At 37.9% G+C, this 23,797-nt stretch overlaps 1 protein-coding gene across 6 annotated transcripts in view; it reads left to right on the top strand.

Annotated features, from left to right (window-relative positions):
* fmnl2 (formin like 2) overlaps positions 1–23,797 on the top strand; it is a 67,692-nt gene that overhangs the window by 26,552 nt on the left and 17,343 nt on the right. For all 6 annotated transcript variants that reach the window (XM_015378534.1, XM_015378533.1, XM_015378536.1 and 3 more), the window contains exons 3-8: positions 5,259–5,339; positions 10,031–10,107; positions 14,936–15,019; positions 17,819–17,974; positions 22,639–22,747; positions 22,930–23,006. In XM_015378534.1, the coding sequence (XP_015234020.1) occupies positions 5,259–5,339; positions 10,031–10,107; positions 14,936–15,019; positions 17,819–17,974; positions 22,639–22,747; positions 22,930–23,006 (584 nt within the window). The remainder of the gene's footprint in view (positions 1–5,258; positions 5,340–10,030; positions 10,108–14,935; positions 15,020–17,818; positions 17,975–22,638; positions 22,748–22,929; positions 23,007–23,797) is intronic.

Genomic DNA, 23,797 nt, shown 5'->3' on the forward strand with positions numbered 1-23,797 from the left:
GACTGCCATGAAAAGATCAGATACAGGTTGCATATGGGCCAAAAAATCGGATTTGGGTCACTTCAGGCTACAGTGTGAACGTAGGCTTTGGGGATGCCTTATTTAGGAGCATCAGTAAAAGCGGATGGAGACAAATGCACGCTTACTGATTTTTATTTGTAAAAGAGTCCAAAAACTACTCATCCTTTTTTCAAGGGGACACATTCTCTACCATCCTGCTTTCACCCCACAGGCCCCTCCTTATGCCCACAGATTGCCTTCGCGTTCTTGGTCAAGTGAGTTAAGTGGCACTGTAGGGTGCAGAGATCAGTTAGCCAGTTAAAAAAACTTGTAGCCTGTTATTGGTGTCAGTTCTGCGTGTAGGAAATAACAGAGTGCACAGACTGAGCAGTGAACTGCGGTCTGACAGCAGCTGCTGTGCCAGAGTTTTTCTGCCTCCTCGAGCAACCATGAAAAGGACAGACCAGATCAAAACCTCCCTCCCACTGAAACTGTGTTGCAAGTTGGTGACCCTAAAGAGAACTGGACCACTGACTGGCAGAGATTCACTCAGCATGAGGGCTAAACTTTTCAGAAACCGTTCAGGCTGAAAGTAAAGTTGTTTTTTTCAAGTGCTGATGAAGGAGTTTATAAGTTAAATCTATAAGGAGGTGTGCACCTTTTAAAGAGAGGGCTTTCTATTGTTGCTAAGCTAATGTTTGAAGGTCTGCTAATTGATGTTACTTTCTCTACCAGCCTATATTTGCAGCAGCTTACCCAGCTCTGGGAATAAGTTGTACTGTGTCCATAGTTACGGTAAGAGTAACTATGCAACAGTAACAGAGCGATCCGAAACAAAAGCTGGACCCTTTTATTTCACCCATCTCCCCTTAGCTTGATGCTTTCAGATATTGCTGCAAGTATTTGGACTTTTTCATTTAGAAAGATTTTTAAAAGAAATTGAAGTCACAGTGAAGTCAACAGCCAGATCCAGTTACTTTGACATTTTCCTGCTAATGAGGCATTTTCCAAACAGTTTCACACCTCTGCAGTCATGCCAAGTTCTTTACATCCAAAGGTTTAACCTCAATGTGTAAACAATTGGTTGGCCTCTTTGATTTGAACCCTCTCTAAAGATACAGGAAGGAAAAAAAGACAATATATGTTAAACCTGCTGTCCAGATATTTGTTATATGTTTTTTTTATGTTTATTAAAAGATTGCTCTGGTAACAAATCTGCTAACTTCTTCGAAATGGGTCCATTTTTTATTTTTTTTACAGTTCAGTTTGGCTGAGTCGTCGTGCCTGTCCATTATTGTCCTCTAAAAAGGAGCAAGTCCCTTTCCTCGTCTTGTCTTTCCTGTTTTTCTTGCAGAGACTATCTGGCTTCGAAAAATGTAGTGATGCTGATCTCATCTTACTATTTGCGTACGGAGGGTAGAAACGCCTGTTTCTGGACATGTTCTTCAGCAAACTCAGTCATGTTTGCAAGGAGGCATGTGAAGCAACACTTTGTGTTCATCAGGGAATTAGGTCACAGTTGCAGGACCATGTAAACCAGTGGCTCTCCAACCTTTTACAAGAACAAGCTCAGTAAATACTCAGGTTCTAATGTTTCTTCAGAGTTAGACTTCTTACAGTTGGTTGTATTTGTTTGTTGTTGTTTTTTAACAAATACAAACGGCTCAATTACAAATCCTGTCCTCAAAATCCTGTATAGCCTGCATGTTTAAAACACAGTGATATTTGCAAGGAAAAACAGCTTAATTGCAAACCTTCACACACGTATCGCTGTACAACCACTGTTTTGAATGTGTTCCTATAGTGTTTAAATACAGAGGATGCAATGGGTTCTTATTGAGAGTTGAAGCCTAGTGGTTAGAAAGCAGGGCTTTTGCATCCTGGAGAGGTCAAAAGGTTGCTGCTTTAAACCTTAGAGTCCTATTCAGGCTCCCTAAATAAGACCCTTAACTTCTCTGTTTAAAAGCTGCTCTCTGCTGGTTAAATTCAGAAGACACATTTTTTTTGTCAAACGTAATTGCAATAGCAAAAAGTAGATTATGATTATAGTAGTTGGCTTGTCACTGCAACATAGCCATTATCACAGTGGTGTTAAACTTTGGCCCTTCAGGGCACCCGTCCTTCAGATATTTGGCTAAATGTTGCATGTAGCAAACTTCCAAGTTCTGCTAAGGACCGTATTATTTGATTCAGATGTGTTGAAGCAGAAAGATGCCTAAAATTTTAGCATATAAGCCCTCAAGGAGTTTGACAGCTGTGCTTTAGCATATCCCACTGGTTTTTCCAACTTCCGACATTGGCAGTTTGTTTTTTTTCTTTTTGTTCCCAGATTCCCATTTTGATTCTAGAGATGAACACGTAGCCTCTAATACATTATATATGTTCTTGGTTCGCTCTTGAGGCTTATTTCAAAAAGAAATTATCTTCATTAGCATACCTCAAGACAACAAATGTTCAAACCTAAATAACACAAACATTTCACATTTTTAATGCCTTCAAAATGTCTAAAACATGAGAGAAATCAATTCAGTGCTCAGAAATGCCCCTTCAGGTGTCCTTAATACAGCATATTTAAGGAAATAAAAGTTTTCTCATGTCAAATTTTACCCAGTCTTGGCTTAATCACATCTCTAAGTGGGTTGTTCTTTCAGCAAATCCTGTGTTTTGGTGTCTTTATTCTGAATTAACAATTATTCGCTTACTAAATTAGTTGATCATTATTTCAGTGATTGATCAATAATGATTTATTTTGTCACCCTACAAGTGGTTTAAAAAATAAAATCGACATACTGGAAAATCTTATATTGTTTGACTTTGATCAGCCTTTTTTAAAATCTTGTAGTAGTTATTGCTTCAATTTGTTTTAAGTGTAATTGCTCGTACTGGAACTCATCATCCCTATGGCGCCAGTCAAGGTCTTTAGCTCAACAGTGTTATGTTATGCGTTTCCTGTCTGGCTTCCTTACACATATACATACAAATTCTCTAAAAGGATCATGTTTAAAAAATCCATAATATGAGAAACTTTCTGAGCAATCTAAGATGTATTGAAATATTTGTAAAATACTAAATTACCAACTATATTTTCTCTAGAATCTGTCTCTTTATAGTAAATAGAACCTGAAAGAGCACAACACAGAAGATTTATAAAAGCAATAAATTTTGTATAATTTAAATAAAAATGGAGTTATGTAGACACAGTCCATATTATTCCTCCTCTTTTTACATCTGTGTCTCATAACATAATGATCTCAGAGCAATATGTAATCAGGATTTAATTGACTTTTTGTTTTAATACGCCACAGCCTGTCGCTGGCCTGTTTGGGAGAAGAAAATGGGCCAAGAGTGTGTTTGCAAATACTAACCAGAAGTTATTTCTCAGTGTGCCTTAAAGAATATGTCTTTAATCTTCTTTCTTTTTTTCTTTTCTTTTTTTTTTAAACCACACATACTGAAGTTTCACCACTAATAAATAGCTGTGCTGCTGTTCTCAGCCAAACAAATACAGTTTCCCACTCATCACTCTGATCCAAATCCTGTACTAACCTACTGGTTTATATTTAGAGCACTATGGTGGGATCTTAAAACCTGGTTGAAGTTGGGATATTCTCATGTTTGATGTGAAACAGCAGAGCTTTGTCACCTTCTTGGACTTGTATTGGTGATGTGTTTTTTTTAATTCATTTATTTATTTTTTTTTATGTATCCATAGAAATTTCATGGAATACTTTCCTTTTCGAGCAATCGTTTATGTTTTAAGGTTAAGTTAAAATGTTGAAATCAGGTTAACTATTTCCTGCAGTAGGTTTTTTTCATGTAGAAATCAACATTAGCAGCATTAATATTAACTGCTAGCTGCTGACAGAAGTAAACGACTATAATCTCATAGGCGTCGAGCTAGTTTGTCGTTTATATTGACTTGGATCTTTTTTCTTGTCAGTAAGTACATTGTGGTGTGCTTTATTTGCCAGTCACATGTCTGGTTTTATACTATGAATTTGTCCTGTGATAGATAATTCAAGGGTCTTTCTGAGGCTGAAACTTTTAATCGGATTTATCATGATTAAATCAATTACTGTGATAGTTGTCAACTAATTTAGTAATTGATTAATAGTTATTTTGAGTAAAGAGACTCTAAAACATGCCTTTAGCTGACAGAGCAACCCACTTAGAGCAGTAATAATAGCATTTAAAAAAAACTTCAACATTTTGCATTTAACCTCTTAATATCCACCTCATTTTGGGAAATGCTCGCCTACTTTGCATACCCAAATGGAAAAGCAAATAACCTAGGAACTGTAAGCCCTAATTACTTGTGTGATACGTTATTTGAAAGCTAACACCTTCTAGTTTCTGAATTTATATATGAACATTGGGTGAGTAAAACACCCAAGCTACATTAAGCCCAAGCTATATCAGTTCAAATATGACTCAAAGTTGTTTGTTTTATTCTCGAAAATAATAGGTCTTTTTTAAATTCAGTTATAAAGACATGCTTACTTGTTGTGGCTGCTTTGTCATGGTAAATTTTGACATGCTGCTATATTTGTTTTAATTGTGCATTTGTGCTCGGTATATACATAGAATTAACTAGGTGGTTGAATTGCGGTGAATCTAAGCTCTCCAATGATGTCTAACATGTCTATTTCGGTAAACATTTTACCAGTGTAATCTTCATGCATTCTGAGTTACAGCGACCTGCTGTGTTTTGATAGAAGATAAAGAAAAAAAAAGTTTCACCTGGTTTAATTTCAAAGAGTCGTCTTTAAAGAACCTTTTTTGCTATTCGATTATTAATTGAAAAAATAACCGACAGATTAATCGATTTGCAAAATAAGCCTTAATTGCTGCCCTGGTTCTTTCTTTTCTATTTAAACCGCTGCTAAACGTTTAAAGAACCACACAAACTTCTTTAACTATCAGAAAGCACAAAAAGAGGTAAATCTTAGATAACTGCTCCATTCTGGGACTGAAAGTATGATGGAAACAGTCATATGAGGGTTTGTCTGCCCTTCTGAATGGAGGAACTGTTTAGGTTGGTTTTTTAAAGTGGAAGATATTCTCAAGTTCCCATCTGAAGGATGGGTACTGTGTGTGAGTTAGAATTTCCTACAAACGAGGGTGTGGATGCATTTTCGGTTTATTTGCGTGGCCATCTGAATCATCACATTCACAGCAGAAATCTAGAAGTGTTTCTTTAGGTTTCTGTTCTCCCCTCATCATTTCCCCTCTCTTATGTTCTTTTCTTCTTTCAACAGGAGCGATTCCAAGTAAAGAACCCGCCTCACACGTATCTCCAAAAGCTGAGGAGCTATCTAGACCCTGCAGTCACACGAAAGGTGAGAGCTCAATCCAGCATGCTTTCCTGTTCCGGTGGGCTGGCAGCTTCCACCTCTGCTTCCCCACAGCCTGCTAACCTTCCATCTTTTGCTCAGGATATCCTTCCAGCTGAGGAAAGATTGCACTCAGGAGTTCCCTGGGAGAAGGCTCGGGAACTCGAGTTGCAAAACACTGCAGATTAGTGAGACAGCTGTTTATCAGGAACGCCCTGGCTGGAGAAACCTCTGTCCAGTCTTTAGTAGTTCATCTTTGTGTATAAAGAACGAGCAAGAGAATGCAAGTCCGATTTATTCCAGCATTGATTATTCCTCACAGGTTTCCAGGAACTTTAAATAAATAATCAAGGCTGCCTTAACTATACGATTTAAATGTAATGTTGCAGCCAGCTTTGGCTGTTTTCCTTGGCTGCATATGAGGGAGCAGAGGGAAAAGGGAGGCGAGGGAGGAGCTTCATGTGAGCAAGTAACAGCCAAACTTCTCAGGATTTGCCAAAATTAAGTCTTCTTTGGCCTTGGATGTGCAAGCTGTAGAGAGGAGCGCCAGGAGACTTGCCTCTGTGATAAACAAATTAAGAAACACCTACTGCCAAAATGAGAACAAATCACTGAATAATTCAATCTGAAGCTGCTGTGGTTGAAACTTTCAGCCACATTAAGATGACTAGAGCTGCATGAAATAAGTAAAGCAAGCTGAAACCATGATTATGGTTGTAAAAAAAAGAGGGAAACAGCTGACTTTTAATGGTGCATGTTTGAAAGCGTCTCTGACGTGGGAAAATTTGGAGTTTCGACAAAAAGAATTACTCACAGAAAAAGAAAAATATACCAACAAATGATTAGTAACATATGTCCAAAAATTCTCTTCCACAATCTTAGTTTTAAAATAACCATAATACTTTTTAACCCCGCAGCGTTTTGTGCATAACAGATCGAGTTTAGGCTGCTGTTGCCATAGCTGCTGTGTGAGCAGGCGATTTGATAAAAACCAGAATTGTTAGCAGAGTGTCTCATGTAGAAGTAGACGATATAGAACCTGCAGTGTGGAGGTTAAGTCATAGTTTTTGCCAGACTAAAGATAAACAAATTGGAGTGTTTCAGCTTATTCTGATTTCCTGTTTTTGTGAAGTTTTTTACCTGTGAAAACCAATTTCAGTTCATTTATTCCACATTGATAAAATGGTAAAACCTTACTGGACTGTATCCATTAAACTTTCCTGTTAGTTGCTGAAAATCTTACTCTCTTGTTCACTTTGTGGCTTGAATAATCCCCAGGCATTTTGGATTCCTGTAAAAACGATTTGCAATTTACTAGTTCTAAAGCACCTATTTGATTCCTCTGGTTTGATTTAAAACACCTCGCTGAAGGTGGAGCTGGTTTACTGCGAGTCAACTTCAACGTTGGAACATGTTGCAATAATAACCTGTTGAAACTAAATGACCTGCAGGATGTTCATCACTGAATTAAATGCCAAAGAGTTTCTTTAGTTTTTTATTTTTTATCAAAAACTCATGCAATAGGAGCCCTTACCAAACGCTGAGTGTATTTTCTACACCGATAATAGACATACTGTATTTGTCCTTTTATAATCATTTCTGTTTGGATCTTGCTTAACTCTGCCAAGCTGAGCTATTCAGCTCATTAGCTGTAATCTATAATTAGCCAAACTAGTAGATGTAAACACTTTAAGTCAATCATTCTGTATTTATATTGTATCTACACGAGCTCCTGTTCACCTGTGTTACTGAAATAAATGAACTGTTCAATGTCACTAAATGCAAAAGAACATAGGCACTAATTTAAAAGCTTTTTAACTGAATATATTCGCTCTTAAACTCTGTAGTTCAAAAATGAGCTTGAGATGTTTCTATTGGGGTGAAGTGTCATCTCTCAGCTCCAACTTTTTTATTTCAGTGATAGATTAAAGCAGGTTTATGATCCTTTGATGTGCTGGCTATTTTCCAGCATGTTAAACTGTCCCTTGAATTAATTTACCTGTTTGAAAGTTTTTATTAAAAGTTATCATTTAATGTTGTCATTGGTAATCATTCAGATGAGCAGATCCTCCATTTTAGCCATTATCTCCACTAATTTAATCAAATACATGGTTTTGATTTATGGCACAGTCTATAAAGGATTTGTTTTGAATGTCACTTCAAGTCTTGTCCACCTTGTTGTTTTTTTAGCTTTGGTAGCCACATTTTTTTCTGTGTAAAATCTGTCTGACATGAGACTGCTGCCTTTTCTTTGCCTTGATTGAAAGCTTGAAGTAGACTGGCACACAGGAATGGGACTGAGGCCAGCGGAGCAACAGGGTGGGAGGGAAGGAGAGGTGCTGAATTAAAAAGTTTATCAAGGAAGGAGGAGTGAGAGATGGACGGACGGCAGCAGGGAAAAAAAAAAAAAAAACGAAGCACAAGAGGGCATGGAGGAAGAGAAAGAGTTATGAGCTTCTTTCTACATTCCTGCTCCATCCCCCTTTTCTTCTAACTCAAACAATTGCCACTTTGTGCCACTGCAGAGAGCTGGAGGTCATTGCCTCTGCTTTCCATAGGCAGGCTCCCTTGCATTCCTCGGAGCAGCTCCCAGCCAATAGGCAGCCAAGGAGGAAGAGCAGCGCTCCGGCTAGTCCCCAAGAATGCATCAGCCGTTGATTTGCTTCCAGAGCGGCCCCTCCTGTGCTAACACCTCCTCAAACTTCACTTTTCTACTCTCTCCTCCTTTACATTCTCACTGCTGCCTCCTCTTCATCACTCCCTCCCTTCCACCCCCTCTTCCCCCCGTGTCTTCCTGCTCTCTGTGATGCAGCTGGTAGCACTTAAAGTTGTGGGGTGTTCGGTGGGGGCTCAGGGAGTCTGCGCAGTACCCCAAAAAGGCACTCTTTGCTTTCCACTAGCTTTGTGATAGAAACGACTCCTCCCCAATAAAAAAAAAAAAAAAAAACTGTTTCTCATCTCATTTTCCAAATGCTCGCCGCCCTGTCTCAGAGTCGTCCACTTGAGAGATCAGCTGTGGGAACAGCTCTCTTCTGAGGACGTTAATAACAGGCTGACACTGGCCTGGGCTTACTTTCCTCCCAGATAAATTAAAAAAAAAAGCACCATGGAAAATTATTGGAGGATTTGTCTCTTTTTCTCTTGTCTTTTCACACTTCTTATAGCACCATTTTAACCTTCACCTTCTCCAGAGCTCTACATCCTGTTGATTATCCCCTAATTCACCAGCATTTTCTTTACGTTATCTGCACCCATCCATCCGAACCCCAATATCTTACCTTCTCCTGAACCAACTGCATCATTAAATGTCAGTGATAATTTATGTAAGCATGTCTATAAAGGGAAAAGCTAATTATGAGACGTTTGTGTAAAAAGCGAAGTTCATTGTAGGTTCCTGCTCTCCTATATAATGAAACGGTTTCAGTCCCTCTCATCAGGGGACTTTCCCCTCCCCATTATGCTACAGCCCATTTGATCGCCACGGGTCATTCGCTCTGCTTGTTTTGTTCTTGTGGTTGTATAACAGCCTAAACAGCCTCTTGTTTACAGTTTTGAAGATAACTCTCTAGCTAGAATGAAAAGAAAACACAGAGGAACCCCCCCTCCTTCACATTTGGCACTCAGTTTTTTTGTTTTTTTTCCTGTCTCGATGAGGATCTGCGTTGCACCATTAGATGTCTGCAGGTTTTTATAGCAGCTGTAGCCTCAGTAACACTCCCAGGAATCTCTCTGTGTTTATATAGCTGCTGAGTATCCTAACGCTATTTAAAGTCACAATCCACTGCTCTTAGATAACAAGGTTGGACTTATTTAATGTACTTACAGAGGCTCCTGTATTGTGATGCAAAAAATAGACCTTGAAAAGCGATATGCTAAATTCAATAATGCTTAGCTGGCCTATATTCTGAAAAATAGGACTTAAATATAGGACTTAAAAACCTAAAACGTCCTGTGCATCCTTAAACTAAAGCATCTTTTTAATTCTGTATCAGCTTCAATATAAATCAATTATAGGAAATGTAATTTATTATAAATTAATTTTAATAATTGAAATTAAACCGTTTTTGGATATAGTAATGGATTATTAAAAAATATGTTTTTATAATAGCATCAGTCAGAAGAAGGGTGCAAAAAAATCCACATCAGAAGTCAAGAGTTTGAGGTTAAAAAAGGGACAGCAGTGACAAGCCAGATCTGTAAGAGTCGTCCAAAAGGATGAAAAGAAAAGACTGAATTTTGTCAAATAGGCCACCAAGAGCCTGGCGCCCTTCTTCAAAGTACTGATGATATTCTACAGAGACGTCTTGTCTTCTCCTCTGGCTGCTTTTTCTATAATGTTTCATAATTTTAATGAATCAAACATGAAATTTCGAGCCAAACTTTCAAAAAGGTTCTTTCAGCACAACAGGGTTGTCTGTACTCAAGGGTTTGACTGTATGAGTTGTAAAATATAGGGGGAAAGACGGGGACTGCAGTTTTTTTTGTTTTTCCAGTGAGTCAGCTCTTCATCTTTAATAGCCTAGTTAATAGTAATGTTTCTAAGTTTAAACTCCCTCTGCATGCTCACTTCCACACATTTGCTTTTTTGGACTTTTTCTTGAAGAAAAAAGGCATCCCTCATCAATGTTCCTACCACATGTTGATTTATTGGGGTCTGATGAAACTTAACCTCCTCCCAATTTTATTTTCCTTCCCAGAAATTCAGACGGAGGGTACAGGAGTCCACCCAAGTCCTGAGAGAACTGGAAATTTCGTTGCGGACCAATCATATAGGGTAAGTCCCAGGCTGTGCTGAAGCATGTGTAGTGTTACATGTCCTCCCCCTGATTATGTTTGATTTTCAAAAAGGGGGAATGGTTTGATATTCCAGACACTCTGAAATGCAGACGTCGCTATAAAGCCCCCCCCTCCTCTTACCATTCCTATCTCTGCTGTGACCTAATATTACACCAAAAGCCATGTGGTGGTGAAGAAAAGATGAATTGGTGGATTGTTTCAGAGCAGCTGACACATGAGCAGCCTCTGGAAGGAAAGCACATTTTTCCTCTGCAGTAGTTTGGCTGTGCAGCTTCAGTGTTTCATTGCACAGTCATAAAGATGGAATATTAATGTGGATATTGTAGCACAGATGAGGATTTCACAACGGATGAAACACTGGTGCATTCATCTGCTATGTCAGGTATTCTGACATGACAGGTCTAAACCTGTGGCAGCAGATACAGATTCAGAGCTGTACAGTCAGCCTGGAGCGCAGATCTATATCTCAAAGTCTCAGTGTTTCTTCATTCTTTAGGTCACACATCAGCGTCTCTAAGGGCTGCGTATGTCGCATTACTAACGCTGGGAAATGTTGGATCCAAATTCCAATTGTGATACTGACGTAGAGATGGGCGCTCTCTACGTCAGTGTTATAAAGTGATGCTTGGTTCCTACTAAATCTGAAGAAGTCCTCATTTTGATTTTAGGTTTTTAGAGTCTGAACAGGTATGCAAAAAGAAAAAAAGAGAAGAAATGTTGAAATGTGTCTCATTTTTTTTTAACCTTTTTATTTTAATTCTGTCTTTATTTAATACTCCCCCCTTTTCTCATTTCTTTCCTTCATCCCTCCATTATGTCATTTCTTTTTTTGTTGTTCCCCATGTCTTCCTCCTACCATCTTTCCTTCCCTGCTTCTGTACTTCCACCTTTCCTTTGGTTCCTCTTTCCTTCTTGTTTAGTTTTTCCATTTTACCTTTGCTGTTTAATTTATCTACATGTGTTATCTACATGTGCTACATTTCGTGTTATACCTCTCTGTATTAAATCCTTTGCTTTTTATGCCATATAGTCATTTTACCCTTGTGGACTGCCCTCTTTTCTTTTTTTTTTTTCTTCTTTAAATCCTTCAGTGTACTTTTTCCTGTCTTAGTCTTTACTTCTTTACTATTTATCTTTTAAATCAAGCATTGGAGAGGAATTATGGAGTCTTCCAATGATGCTGCCTTCTGTGGCCAAAAGACAGAATTGCAGCAGTCTTCTGCCTATTCTTGTAGCTCAAGCTCGTATTTTACGTGGTTTTTTTTGTTTTGTTTTTTTCTACTTTTCACCTTGCGTCCAGTTGGCATCGGTGTCTGAGTTGAGCTGGATGCCTGTCGCTTCTGCTAGGATGGACGGATTTAAAATAGGTGTGCTTGACGTCACATCCCCCAATTTGACCCGAACTTAATTCAAGAAAATAGGCTACAGGCTCACACTTTAGGTGCATCTGTGCTGAACTACTCAGGTGTCAGTCTGCTCAAAGTGCGTTTTATTCATGAAGGGTAAAATGAAAGGGCTTTGGTAAAGATATTTTCAGTAAAAAACTTACAAAATGTCTCTTTAAGAATTGCTTACTCTGAGAAGTTGAAGCATGAAGACATATTTGCATGAAACGGTGTAGGAACACTTTATCCTGGGTGAAAATGAATGATCTTAGCAACTGCAGCTTCACCAAAACAAACACAACCAGAAAAGAAAGTAAAAGTTAAAATGCACCTTTGAAATGTTTCTTAAATGTGTTTTATTCCAGATAAGGCAGCAAGCTGATCTATAGAATTCTCTCTGTCACAACATGAAAGTCCTTTTACCCACATGTTGATTGCTTTAAAGATTATATTCATTATTTTTCAGGCTTTATATATGTGGGCAGTTTCTAACTTCAATGTTCAGTAAGAATGAAGCAAAAAATTATTCTTGACCATAGATATTTCAATTAGCTACTTTTATCAGAAACCTGCAGTTTTCAGAAACAGACGGCTTCAAAATGTTGACGACAGAAGAAAAGTTGTAAAGCAGATTGGCATAAAAGTCCCTCCATAATTTTCTTTTGCTAGTGAATCACCGGGTGTACTGATGGCTTTTCCATTTTGGCTTCATCTTTGCTTTATAAATATTGTGTCTAATCGGATCTTTGTTTTTGGAGACTTGAAATAAGGTTTTAGAAATTGTATAACCCGGCAAAGTCCAGATGTGGATTTAAAGTAGGCGGCAGCAGCAGATCATGAGATTCTGCCAAAGGATGAAGGATGCAGCCAAGAGAGCATATATTGGCCAGTCTATTGTAACAGCAGAAACACTCTTCTGTCTAAACTGTCTCCTAAACTCTGTTTTTCTCCACTTCTTCCTCCCACACACGTGTATATACTTCAATTTGTCAGTTTCACCCACACTCTAAGATTATCTTATATCTCTGACAGCAGCGTCTCTTGCACTCCTACAGACTGTTTACATTCTGATTCTGCTATTTAAACCTAAACAGAAAAAAAAAACAATTCCAGATCATGCTTACATTGCCAGCAACTGAATTGCTGTTGAGGAGAATAACTTCCTCAGTCTAGAAACACCAGATTACATGAATTTGGTCTCTGTGAGACAAACGACATGTTCATAAAGGTGGCTACTGATTGAACCGGAGCAACAATGTCACCCACTGAGACATTGAATAATTGCTGCTTCTTTTCAGAGGTGAAATGGAACATCTGATCAATCATGCTGCTTATAATGGGGAGATTGTCTGTGAGTGTGCACTGCTGATGCTAAAACCCGGGCTCATTGCCTGCCTGTCTGCTCGCGTCTGACATGTTGCACTGTGGTCACCAACATGTGGAGAATAGGAGGATTGTCAGCTTCTTGGGGTAATGACCAACATATGGGCAATGAAGCCTCTCATCTAGTCTGTTTTGAGACAACGGCCCTGCCTGGCACCGATTTACTGGAAACTCATACGAGATTATCAGCTCCATATAGTAACACCACAGGGAAGACTATCAAGATGGATCTTTACAGGATTTTAACACGTCTTTATGAATACAGCCCAACTTTAAAGCAGTTGTGTCTATAATGATAAAAAAAGGTTGCTTCTGTGCAACATTGTGTTGTTAAATAGATATTCAGCTTTAACACTGGCAACAAGATTTTGGCAAATCTTAGGTTTTTGTTTTTTTGATAAAACAATGGAGAGCAGTAGAAGTTATCGATTTTAACCAATCTGGCTTTAAATTAAGGCAGACTCAAAAGAAAAGCTCAAAGGACTTTCTGAATTTTTACCTGTTTAAGAAAATGGCAATTTGAAGAAAAATGTCCTTTTTTCTAAGGCTGCAACTAGTGATTATTTTGCAAATCGATCTGTTATTTTTTTCTATTAATCGATTAATAATCAGCTAACCCTAACCCTAATAGTGAAAGGTTCCTTAATGAAGATTTTTTTTTTTACAAAACCAAACCAGGTGAAAGTTAAAGTTTTCTACTTCTGGATAGGTACATATTGACAGATGAAAAAAATTTTTTTTAAATCTTTTACTGCTCTAAGTGGGTTATTCTGTCTGCTAAAGGCATGTTTTATAGTCTCTATACTTTGTTTATGATTTATTGATTACTAAATTAGTTGACGATTATTTCAATTATGGTTTAACCTGATTAATTGTTTCAGTCCTAATTTTTTACTGTTTGATCTATTGATGTTAAATATAACGATGTAATGTTATAGATGGATTGCAGTTTGTGGATGCCAAGTGGTACGACTGGTAACAGTTCAAGTGGGAAGAATTAATCTGTAGTTCAGGTAAAAAGGAGAAGAAGCAAAAACTGAAGGTTTTATTTGGCCCGTACTAAAAATAAAAGCCTGTGGAGTACTTCATGAATGGCCCGATTTAGCCTTTTAAAGAAGATTTGAAAAAAAGCAATCTAGCATGCTTTAGATTTCCCATGCCAAAGTAAGAACCTACTTTGAGTTTGTACGAGAAACAGGAACAAAGGAAGGCCGAATCAGTAATAGTGCATTATTTAGGCATGTGTGGATGTTTCTGTTTAAATGATCGCTTTCACGGAAGATTAATTCCCACTCAATGCTTTAAATTCTTTCATGGATCTTTACCTTTACACGTCTTTGACAAACAATAACAACATGAGATTATCGTTTGATTTCAAAATGATTTCATTTCGAATTTTTATAAATGATGGGATTTATTGTTGAATATGACCAAGGCCGCCAAACTCTACAAGTACAAAAAAAACTTGATAAAGTTATAAATGCAGCAGCAGTCGGCCCTAGCTTTTGATAAACTGAAAAACATAATGTTTTTGGCATTTACTTTATCATATTCAGTTACTTTAACACAATTGTTTTATGTCCTACTGTGCTAAAATGAAACAATTCTGTTAAAGTAACTGAATATGATAAAGTAAACGCCAAAAACGATTAAATAATTTTTTCAGTGCATACATTGAATCCATCATGACTAAGGCCTCAACAGGTTCATACAAAAATCAAACAATCTTCATCAAAAAAACCATCAGTGTTGTTCTTACACGTATTGGGTATCAGTTAAAATCAGAACTTGCAGCTCAGAACCCATATAAAGCCAGAACTGTTGGCTAGAGGAATTTCTGATGAGGGCCTTTCCTTTTTTTTTTTTTTTAAAAAGGTACTTTTAAAGTGTTATACAATAAAATTATTAATTGTTATATCCCTAGAATCATTATCTTATTCTGTTTTCCTGCAGTGGTACAAAACTTTTCTTTCAACATTTAGTTGATTAGTGAAAACATCAATTTTGCAATAACCATGAATGTTTGTTTGTTTTCAGATGGGTGAGGGAGTTTTTGAATGAAGAGAACAAGGGTCTTGATGTGCTGGTGGAGTACCTTTCTTTCGCACAGTATGCCGTCACGTAAGTCCTTACATCACACTCTTAAGGGCCACATTTTTTGTATTATTTTTTTTAAACAACGCTGCCATTCTGCACATACGCTGACGCCTCTCCACTCAGCGCCAGCTCCACCGTCTCTGCTGTCAGAAACACTGAGTCACGCACTGACTGTCGCTGGTAAATTGTGTGTTAGAGCAGCCGTATGCTGCTATTCATGAACTGACTGGGTGATTATTAGTCACTCTGTGCGGGGCCCAGTAGGCTTTTGTTTAATTTTTTATATTTAACAGCTCACTTAAATGTGCTATTGTGGTCTGTTGGCATTATAGATTGTTGGCTGCAATATCACATTTACCAAGCACCAGGCAGCACATGAAGGTTATGGAACAGGCTGGTATAAAATGCCTCAGCAGCTACAAGCAGCAACATAACTTTTTCTTTAATATAACTCTATATGTTTAAATGGGAAAGCTACAGTGGCTGAGGTCATTAAATGCTACATTGAAGGCTGGAGTTTGACTTATCATTGGGTGCTTCTACACCAAGGCGAAGGCTGCTATTACAATTAATGGGTTCTGTTTGATGTTAAAGCTCAGTACCATGTATTTAAGATCTGAAGTTTAGGCGCTTTTATTTCTAGTTTCTGTGTAACAAAACATTTTACGTTTTTAAAAAGAAAAGAAAAAAACATGAAGAATTATTTGTGAGCTAGACCAGGGGTCTGAAGCGGGGACCCCATTATTATATATATTGTATAAAAGTGTGTTTATTATATATTGGTCTTATAATCACTCTATTACAGATGGAGTCCTGTAACAAAAGTAATTTCGCCCTGGCAATATTTAAGTATTTCTGATTCTGATTCCTGGTTGATGGGACAGGTGTTGTGAATGCCTCTGCCTCCATTTATCTGTTTACTACATTGTGTTGAATTCATCTTAATGTGGATTTAAAGACATTTCAATTACCGGTAGTGGAAAAAATTGCAGGGGGGTCAAATCAACCAAAACTTTCGCGACCCCTATGCAGTACCTCCATGGACCCCCTAGGGGTCACGGACCACCTGTTGAAGGCCTTCGAGCCAGAGAGTGTGCTATTTATTGTGAGCTGAGTCATTTCTATAAGAAGAGCCAAATTTCCCTTCTTCACAGTGTAGCAAAAGCAGCAAGATGCAATGCGACACTAGAGCAACATATTTGAGTAGAAGAAGACGAGCTAAAAACACAGTAGAGGAAGAAATCTGAAGTCAAGAGAGTTTGAATATGACTGTCTCGGTTACGTAGGATAATAAAGCAAAGCGAGCTACAACCACATGAAGACCAACATGGCAACACAGACCTTCATGGACAGGCTTTCTTCTTCCTGTCCTTTTTCTTCTTGATCGGTGCGTGAATAGAGCAGTTCTGCCCCTGACGCAATCCGTTGCAACTACATGACATATGGTCCGGTTTAGAAAAAAAACAAAAAAAGTGTGAATACTCCCACTTTTACAGATCCCTGGACCAGCAGTGTGCTCACTGTTTATGCTGGACGATAACTTGATGAAATACTAGTGTTTTGGTCAGTAGAAATGATAAACATAAAACCAAAAGAGAAGTTTCTCTTACCTTCAGTGGAGTTTGACAGCTTGATACATTTGGACATTTGCTTGGACTAACAAAGTTTACTTTTTTCCTGTGATGTCGATGTAAATGAATGGTTTGGAAAAGTGCTTTCAGCATCAGCCTCACAATGCATTTTCAATTTTATTTTTTTTAATTATTTTTAAATTTTATGTGTTCTTGTTCCCTTATCATGTAAATATAAATTAACATTTTATTACCAAATCCAGGCAGTCTCCTACATTGGGGGAAAACGAGTTTAAACTGATGGAATCGAGTGAAAATGTCAAATATTATGAAATTGTAACATTGCATCATTTTAAACTATTATCACACACAGGATCGTTTTTTTTTTTTTTTTTTAAGGAAGTGAATGAGACGGTATTTGGTGATATATAAAACAATGCAATTAAATGAGTTTTGTTGCTCATCTTGGATCTACAAAAGACTTACTACTACAGCCTTGCAAGGGTTAAAATCTGAAACTTAAAGAGTTTTTAAAATCCTGAAGGTGATTGAGTCTTTGAAAGTTTGTTTGCTATCAGGCCTGAACCTTATATCCATTATGAAAAAATAGTTGAAAAGAAATAACAATAAAAAGCATCAATTCATAAGCTTCTTAACAGATTTCCAAAACATATTCCTGCAAAAATTAGGGATGCAAGCTTTTGCTTAAACAAACTAATTAAAAAGAAAATGTACAAGAATACCTAAGAAAGAAAAAGAAAGAAAGGTAGTGGAGGAACGAATACCGTAATTAGTATTTTCATTGACCTCAGTGTCAGGGCAAAGACAAATGAGTTTTAACCTTTTAAGAAAACCAATTTTTCAAATTTGCTGCTAAACCACCAGACAGATTTGCTGTCTGCCTCCTGTTAGCTGTTTAATTGGACACTCTTGCTGAAAGACTCTGACACAGCTCATTTTATGCTAGAGTGACAACCATAAGGAGCATGCAAGCAGCTCTAAAAGGAACAACAAACAAACCACAAAAATCTCACATATTTTCACTGAAGAAGAATATTCCCACTGACAGCTGTTTGTTTGTTTTAAACTCACCACCAGCAATGCCAAATTTTAACAAAGCTTTTTGATCTGGTGACCCTGAGGGAATAACTCTTGAGTTGAGTTACATGATGTCTTAGTTGTGGGCAAGGAAAGAACAATGATGGGACAGATTTTTTTCTGTTTCTTAGTTAATGTATGTCGTATTTTTCAGTTATGATGGTGACGGTATTGAAAACGGCACAGAAGCTATGATGGAGAAGTCCAAAACATGGAGTCGGTCTATAGAAGACCTGCACGGGGGAGGTACCCTGCCACCCCACCTCAACGGGAACGGCATCTCAAGATCTGGGCGACATTCCACATTACGGTACGACCGACATATCTACAACTTCCTACCTGATGGTGATAAATGATTTCCTTCACCACTCTTTGTTTTCAGTTTCTAACTGAAGCAGAGTATTTATTTTGAGAAGTCACACATTTCTTATGACTCCTCAGCTGCCTCTTTGTGTAGTCATGAGGTTTCTAAGGCTTTAAATGGCTTAAGACACATGCAGGGGGGGATCTTTGTGTCTGGGTTTTTATTTGTTTTTGGCTGGCCAGACTCATGATTATGACACATGATGACTGATAACTTTCCAGGCGACCCACTGGCTATATTTATGTGGGTCATTTTTTATTTTTTTTACTTAAAAACACCAAAATAACTCCTAATTCTCCGCACACAGGATTTCAGTCCGTTTTATTCATAAGGCCAGGTCATTATGTTCGGAAACACAAATCCAAGTCGTTCATGCGTTTTTGTTCTCTAATCCTCCTTGTCATGGCTTTATTCTTTCAGCGTAGAAGTCGTACTGACTTTTGTTGCCTCTAATCCTTAGCTTGAGGAGATTTACCTGAACACTTCGCACACAAAGAGAATTACTGAATCAAGGGCCACATGTGCTCTTAAGACCTTTGCACGGAAACAATTAGGCAATACCTAGTTTCTTCTGTTTAAATAAGAAAAACAATTAATATATGTGTAATAAAAGCAGGATTTTTCTCTCTTAAACTCAATTTTTAACTATTTCAGTCTTAATCTGAGATTGTCAGAAAATGATTGACAAGCACAGTGCTGCCTAGGAAAAGTTTTAATATAACTCTCTCTCACGTCTATGTCATACCAATGAACCATCTGTCTAGTTTATGTCTGTTTAAGTAAAAGGCCAACATAAAGATGTGAGCAAAAATGTAAAAAGTCTGCAGTCCATTTTTATTCAGCTCCCATGAGTCGATGTGTTGTGATTTCAGTCTTTTTGAAATGTGTCTACCGGTGTTACGCTTCCACAGACGGACAGGTTTGAACATTTTTTTCTCTTCCATATCAGCTCAGGATCAGTCGGATTCATTGGAGACAGGAGCGTTGCCTTGATGACTGGATTTAGGTCTTGACTTTTGTTATAGGGGATGAATATAAATGCACAACCCATTTTTTATATTTTTGTTGTGTTATTTTCTTTACCTATTGTCACTTTGTGTTGGTCTCTCACGCACACCAAGAAAAGCTATTTAGAATAAACATAATAGCTTCATCTAAACCTCTATAGATTTGGACTCTATAAATATGGATTTCAGCATTTCTTTTCTTGTACATTTTTTGTTTTAAATTTAGAAATGTGTTGTTTCTCTTCTCACTGCTCTGGATTCCTTGTGTGAAAATGATCGCTGTCTTCAGCCATCTTGACTGTCTCTTCTGTTTTTGTCCCTGTTTTCATCAGTAGTCGTCTGCTCTTTTGTCCGCCACTCTTCAACAGCAGGCAGGTTCCCTGTCACATCTTTAGACACACCCACACACTTTCCATTGACTTTCAACTATTTCACATTCATTTGTATGGTCTTATCCAGACCCTTACCTTAACATAACCTAAACACGATTCATCCCTTAGTCCAAGACCGAACCCCCAAGTCAAGCAGAGAACTTTTCCTTATGTAGACCAGTTGACTGTTCCCCACAAATACCTATAAAGTAGCATCTTATCAGAAATTTGGCTATGTCCCCACAAGGTAACAATTACATGGCCGCACTTCCACAATTGTGTCTTCCTATATTTAGTGAGCCCTTCTATTCCCTAACCCTGACAATAACCCTAACCAGTACCCTAAACAGTGCGTACCCAACCGTAACCTCAATATAAACTCAATTAGTCGTTAACCTGACCGTTGGCAAAGAAAGAAAGCATAGACTGGCTAAATTAGTACAAATGGTCCTCAATTTGATTTTGAAATTGTAAAAATTGTCCTCACAGTGATGCCAAAAGAGGAGCGCACACAAACCGGAGCTCTATATACATTCCCAAACAGAGCAGTCCTGCCCTATTGCACGGTTTTTCCGCCCTCTTAGAGCTGCCTGTTTTATTTGTCCTGCTTTCTCTGTCAGAGATGTGAATTATTTGTACTTCCAGCCTGTTCCCTTCTTCTGGTCCTCATTCTCCTGTTTCTGAGCTCTGCTTCCCCTGGAGTAAATGGTTTATTCTGCACTCTTTGTTCTGTGCTGCTTGTGTTACATTCCTTTGCAGAACTTAGCCTAGATTCTCCACAGCAATAGAATGCACATAGAAAACTTCTGTGTTTTTGATGCACAAGACAGATGTTAACCTTTTGCTGTTGGCAGGCTTACATATATTTAAAGCATCTGTAACCAGTTTATTAAAGGCAAACTAAGTGATTTGTTTTTGTTTTCTTCAAACTGCCTCCCGTAGGATGCCGGGTTCACTGAACTGTCCCAAGTGTTCTCAGATGAGACGGTATGTCTGAGGAATAAGGACAAGGCTAGTAACATGTAGACACCTTAGTCCTGTATCCTCTAGCTTCTAGCTGTAGTTCCAGTGTTTTTCTGTAGTTTTTCTGCAGATGCAGTTCAAACCAAGTTTTTGACCAATTTCTTATGTTCAAACTATTTCTTTCCTAGTTTGTTATTTAGCAAACAGCACAGACCTTCATGCTCAATTTGATGCATACTTAACAGCTATATGGTGCAGTAAAGTTACATGTTTTCTTTGTCATTGCCTACATTGGTATTGTTATTTGTCCGTCCATTCATCCATTTTTCGTCTCACTTATCCCAAGTGAGGTTGCGAGGGGTGCTGGTGCCTATCTACAAGCGAGAGGCGGGGTACACCCTGGACAACAGGGCAACACAGAGACAAACAGGACAACCAACCATTTAAGCACACACTCACAACTAAGGAGAATTTGGAGTTATTCATGTTAATGGACTGTGGGAGGAAGCCAGAGAATCCACGCATGCTCAGGGAGAACATGCAAACTCCATGAAGAAAGACCCTGGGCCGGGAATCCAACCTGGAACCTTCTTGCTGCAAGGCAGCAGTGCTATCCACTGTCACCCCTGAGCAGCCATTGTTATTTGTCTTTCATAAAAAAAAGGCTGTGTAAAATGGAAGGATTTTAGGAGATATATTTTCTCAGAAAATACATTATTAACCTTTCATTATTATTATTATTATAGTTTAGTATGTTTACTATATTTAGGGAGGGAAAAACTTAATTTAGGTATATTTTACAGAGTAAAATAGGATGACCAGATGTGTATCTGGTCGTCCTCTACGTGTGACACACATCTTCCACTATGACTGCTTATATCATCATCTAAAGGAGCGGCAGTGCGCAAGCATCTCATTTTCCTCAATTTTTCTAAGGGGATTTTTTATTTTTATTTTTAAGCAATATTAGAAGCTGAAGATCGATATTATATTGAGCACCCGAAAATTGCGATATATTGTTGTTTTTTCCCACACCATTATTCCAGTTATTTTAAAATGTTTTTATCTAGACTGATCAAGCCTGATATTTTTGAGGGGAATTAAGTATTTTATGTTTGTCAAAAAAATTTAAAAAAGACTGATAAAAGTTTTCCTATATATGGCATACCTTTACTCTGTTCTAAATTTGATTTTAATTCAGTTTTTCAGATTTTTCTTCAGTACAGTAAACCCTAGAGATATTCTGAACTATAGCTATTCGCGGCTTTCTTAAACATGACTTCAATCTGTTGCTGACTTCTTGGTTGCTCTGTAATCTACTGAAACTGTTGTTTTCTTTGCTGTGTTTATTTCATTTCTTCTCTACCTATGAGTCGTAGCTTTGCTTAATAGAACAGAGATTAGTTGAAGCACAAAAGCTGAAATTAAGCAATTATTTGATCATTTCCTGTGAATGTATTCATCTTCCCTGGATTCCACTTAATCTCAGTTTAGGTTTTTAGTTCTTCGGAAAGTATTTATTTTAATTAGTTTGAGTTTATTTTTGGCAACTTGTTTTTATGTAGCTGTTAAGATTTGTTCTTACCACTTACACTGCATACCAGGAGTTTAATGTTTATCCAAACTTTCAGATGACCTGTTAACCTCCTTCTTTAAGAAATCCCCAATTTTGTACTAAGAGATTCTGCTGTGAGTCAGTGACGAGTCACACCTACAGTCTGACGGGAATCAGCATGTTCAGCAGTAGCCTAAAGGAATGTTTTTTTTTTTCTTTTTCTACAGGACATGGAATTGAAACTTGTGGAAATAGAAGTCATATAAACAGTTTTTCTTCAAGTGAATCAGTGCCTTCATTGCCACTTAAGTGTTCTTTTTTCCTCCTTTTTTTCCTTCTGAAGTTGCACAGTCACAGTCCTGCATGCAAATGACCAGCTGCTATTATGTTAGCCGTGATTGATATGTAAGTGAAGGCCATCAGGGTAAAACAAAGCGGCCATCTTGTGGCCTCCGTGTGTGGCAGTAGATCATATAGCCTCTGTTTGTGCTGTTGTAAAATGGCTTGGCACTTTAACGGTCTCCCCGTTCGAATCGAGGTGCTGCGTTACCATGCTCATTTAAAAAATAGCATCTGTTCTCCTGCTTAGCCAGGCTTTTCACACCCGTTTGTTCAGGAACACGAACTGACTTGACGGTCCATTTAGAAAGGCATGCAGTATTTCACTTTTCACTAACTTGTTTTGTCTTCACCTTTTTTCCTTTTTTTTTATAGCTGCAGCACGCTGCCAAGCAGGAGAACGCTGAAAAACTCCAGACTCGTCTGCAAAAAGGACGACGTCCATGTCTGCATCATGTGCCTACGTGCCATCATGAACTATCAGGTAAGCTCTTCTTTTGACTACAGAGACTCTGACCTTTCAGACTAAATCACAACCATCCATCTAAAGCTAAATTAAATTTTCTCCCCTCCTATGCCTCCATGGCTTGTTTATCATGTTCAAGAATACTTAACGACTGCTCTGTTTTTAATGGCTTATCTGTCTCCATCTTATTTATGTTGCAGTATGGCTTCAATATGGTCATGTCGCACCCACATGCTGTGAATGAAATTGCACTAAGTCTGAATAATAAAAATCCACGGTAAGTTCAAGAAAGACGGCACACAAAACACAAGTAATTTACCTCTAAGAGGGGAACATTAATCTCTGTCCGGATCATTGCACAACATTAGAGTTTTATTAATGCTTAAATTCAGTAATTAATCAGATATATTGGTTTGGTGGCTTAAAGTATTTGCTGCTATACAGATGTTTCCCTGGTTTGTGATTTTTCTGTCATGCTTCAGGAAAGATGGATAATAAGAAGAGCGAATTAATTCTCTTGTGCCTTTCAAATATTATTATAGGTCAAATTTGTCCTTTTTTGCACTATCCTAAAGGTTGTTTAATAGTCGTTTGTTTTATTATTGGGGAAACTAGTGTTAATGTACCAGCTATGTAATTCTATACAAGAACATTTGTTCATCTGAGACTTGCCTGTCAGGAAAGGAGAAGGAAGTTAAAAAGCTCTGCAGGCAGCCTCTGGTGTATGTGCCGATGCATGAGCTCTCACATCACGCTAAAGGTCAACAGAGTGCCCCGAAAGGTTGATATGAAACCTTTTTTTTTTCTTTGCATCACATGTCTCAGTTCTCCTCGCCCAGACAAAAGAGCCAGACACCAGTGAAGTGAAAGTGCCTTGCAAAACTATCAACACCCTTTGAACCTTTCCACATGTTGGCATGTCACACCAACAAACTCTAGTGTATTTTATTGGATATTATGTGTTGGATCAATACTAAATAGTGCAAGTGGAAGGCAAAGGAAAGGATGCATTTTTTGTATTTTTATTTTTGCAATATTTAAAAAAATAAAGTCTTAAAAGTGCGTCGC

This window comes from Cyprinodon variegatus, unplaced genomic scaffold (genome assembly GCF_000732505.1).
Source record: "Cyprinodon variegatus isolate N-32 unplaced genomic scaffold, C_variegatus-1.0 Scaffold174, whole genome shotgun sequence".
Taxonomy (NCBI): Eukaryota; Metazoa; Chordata; class Actinopteri; order Cyprinodontiformes; family Cyprinodontidae; genus Cyprinodon; species Cyprinodon variegatus.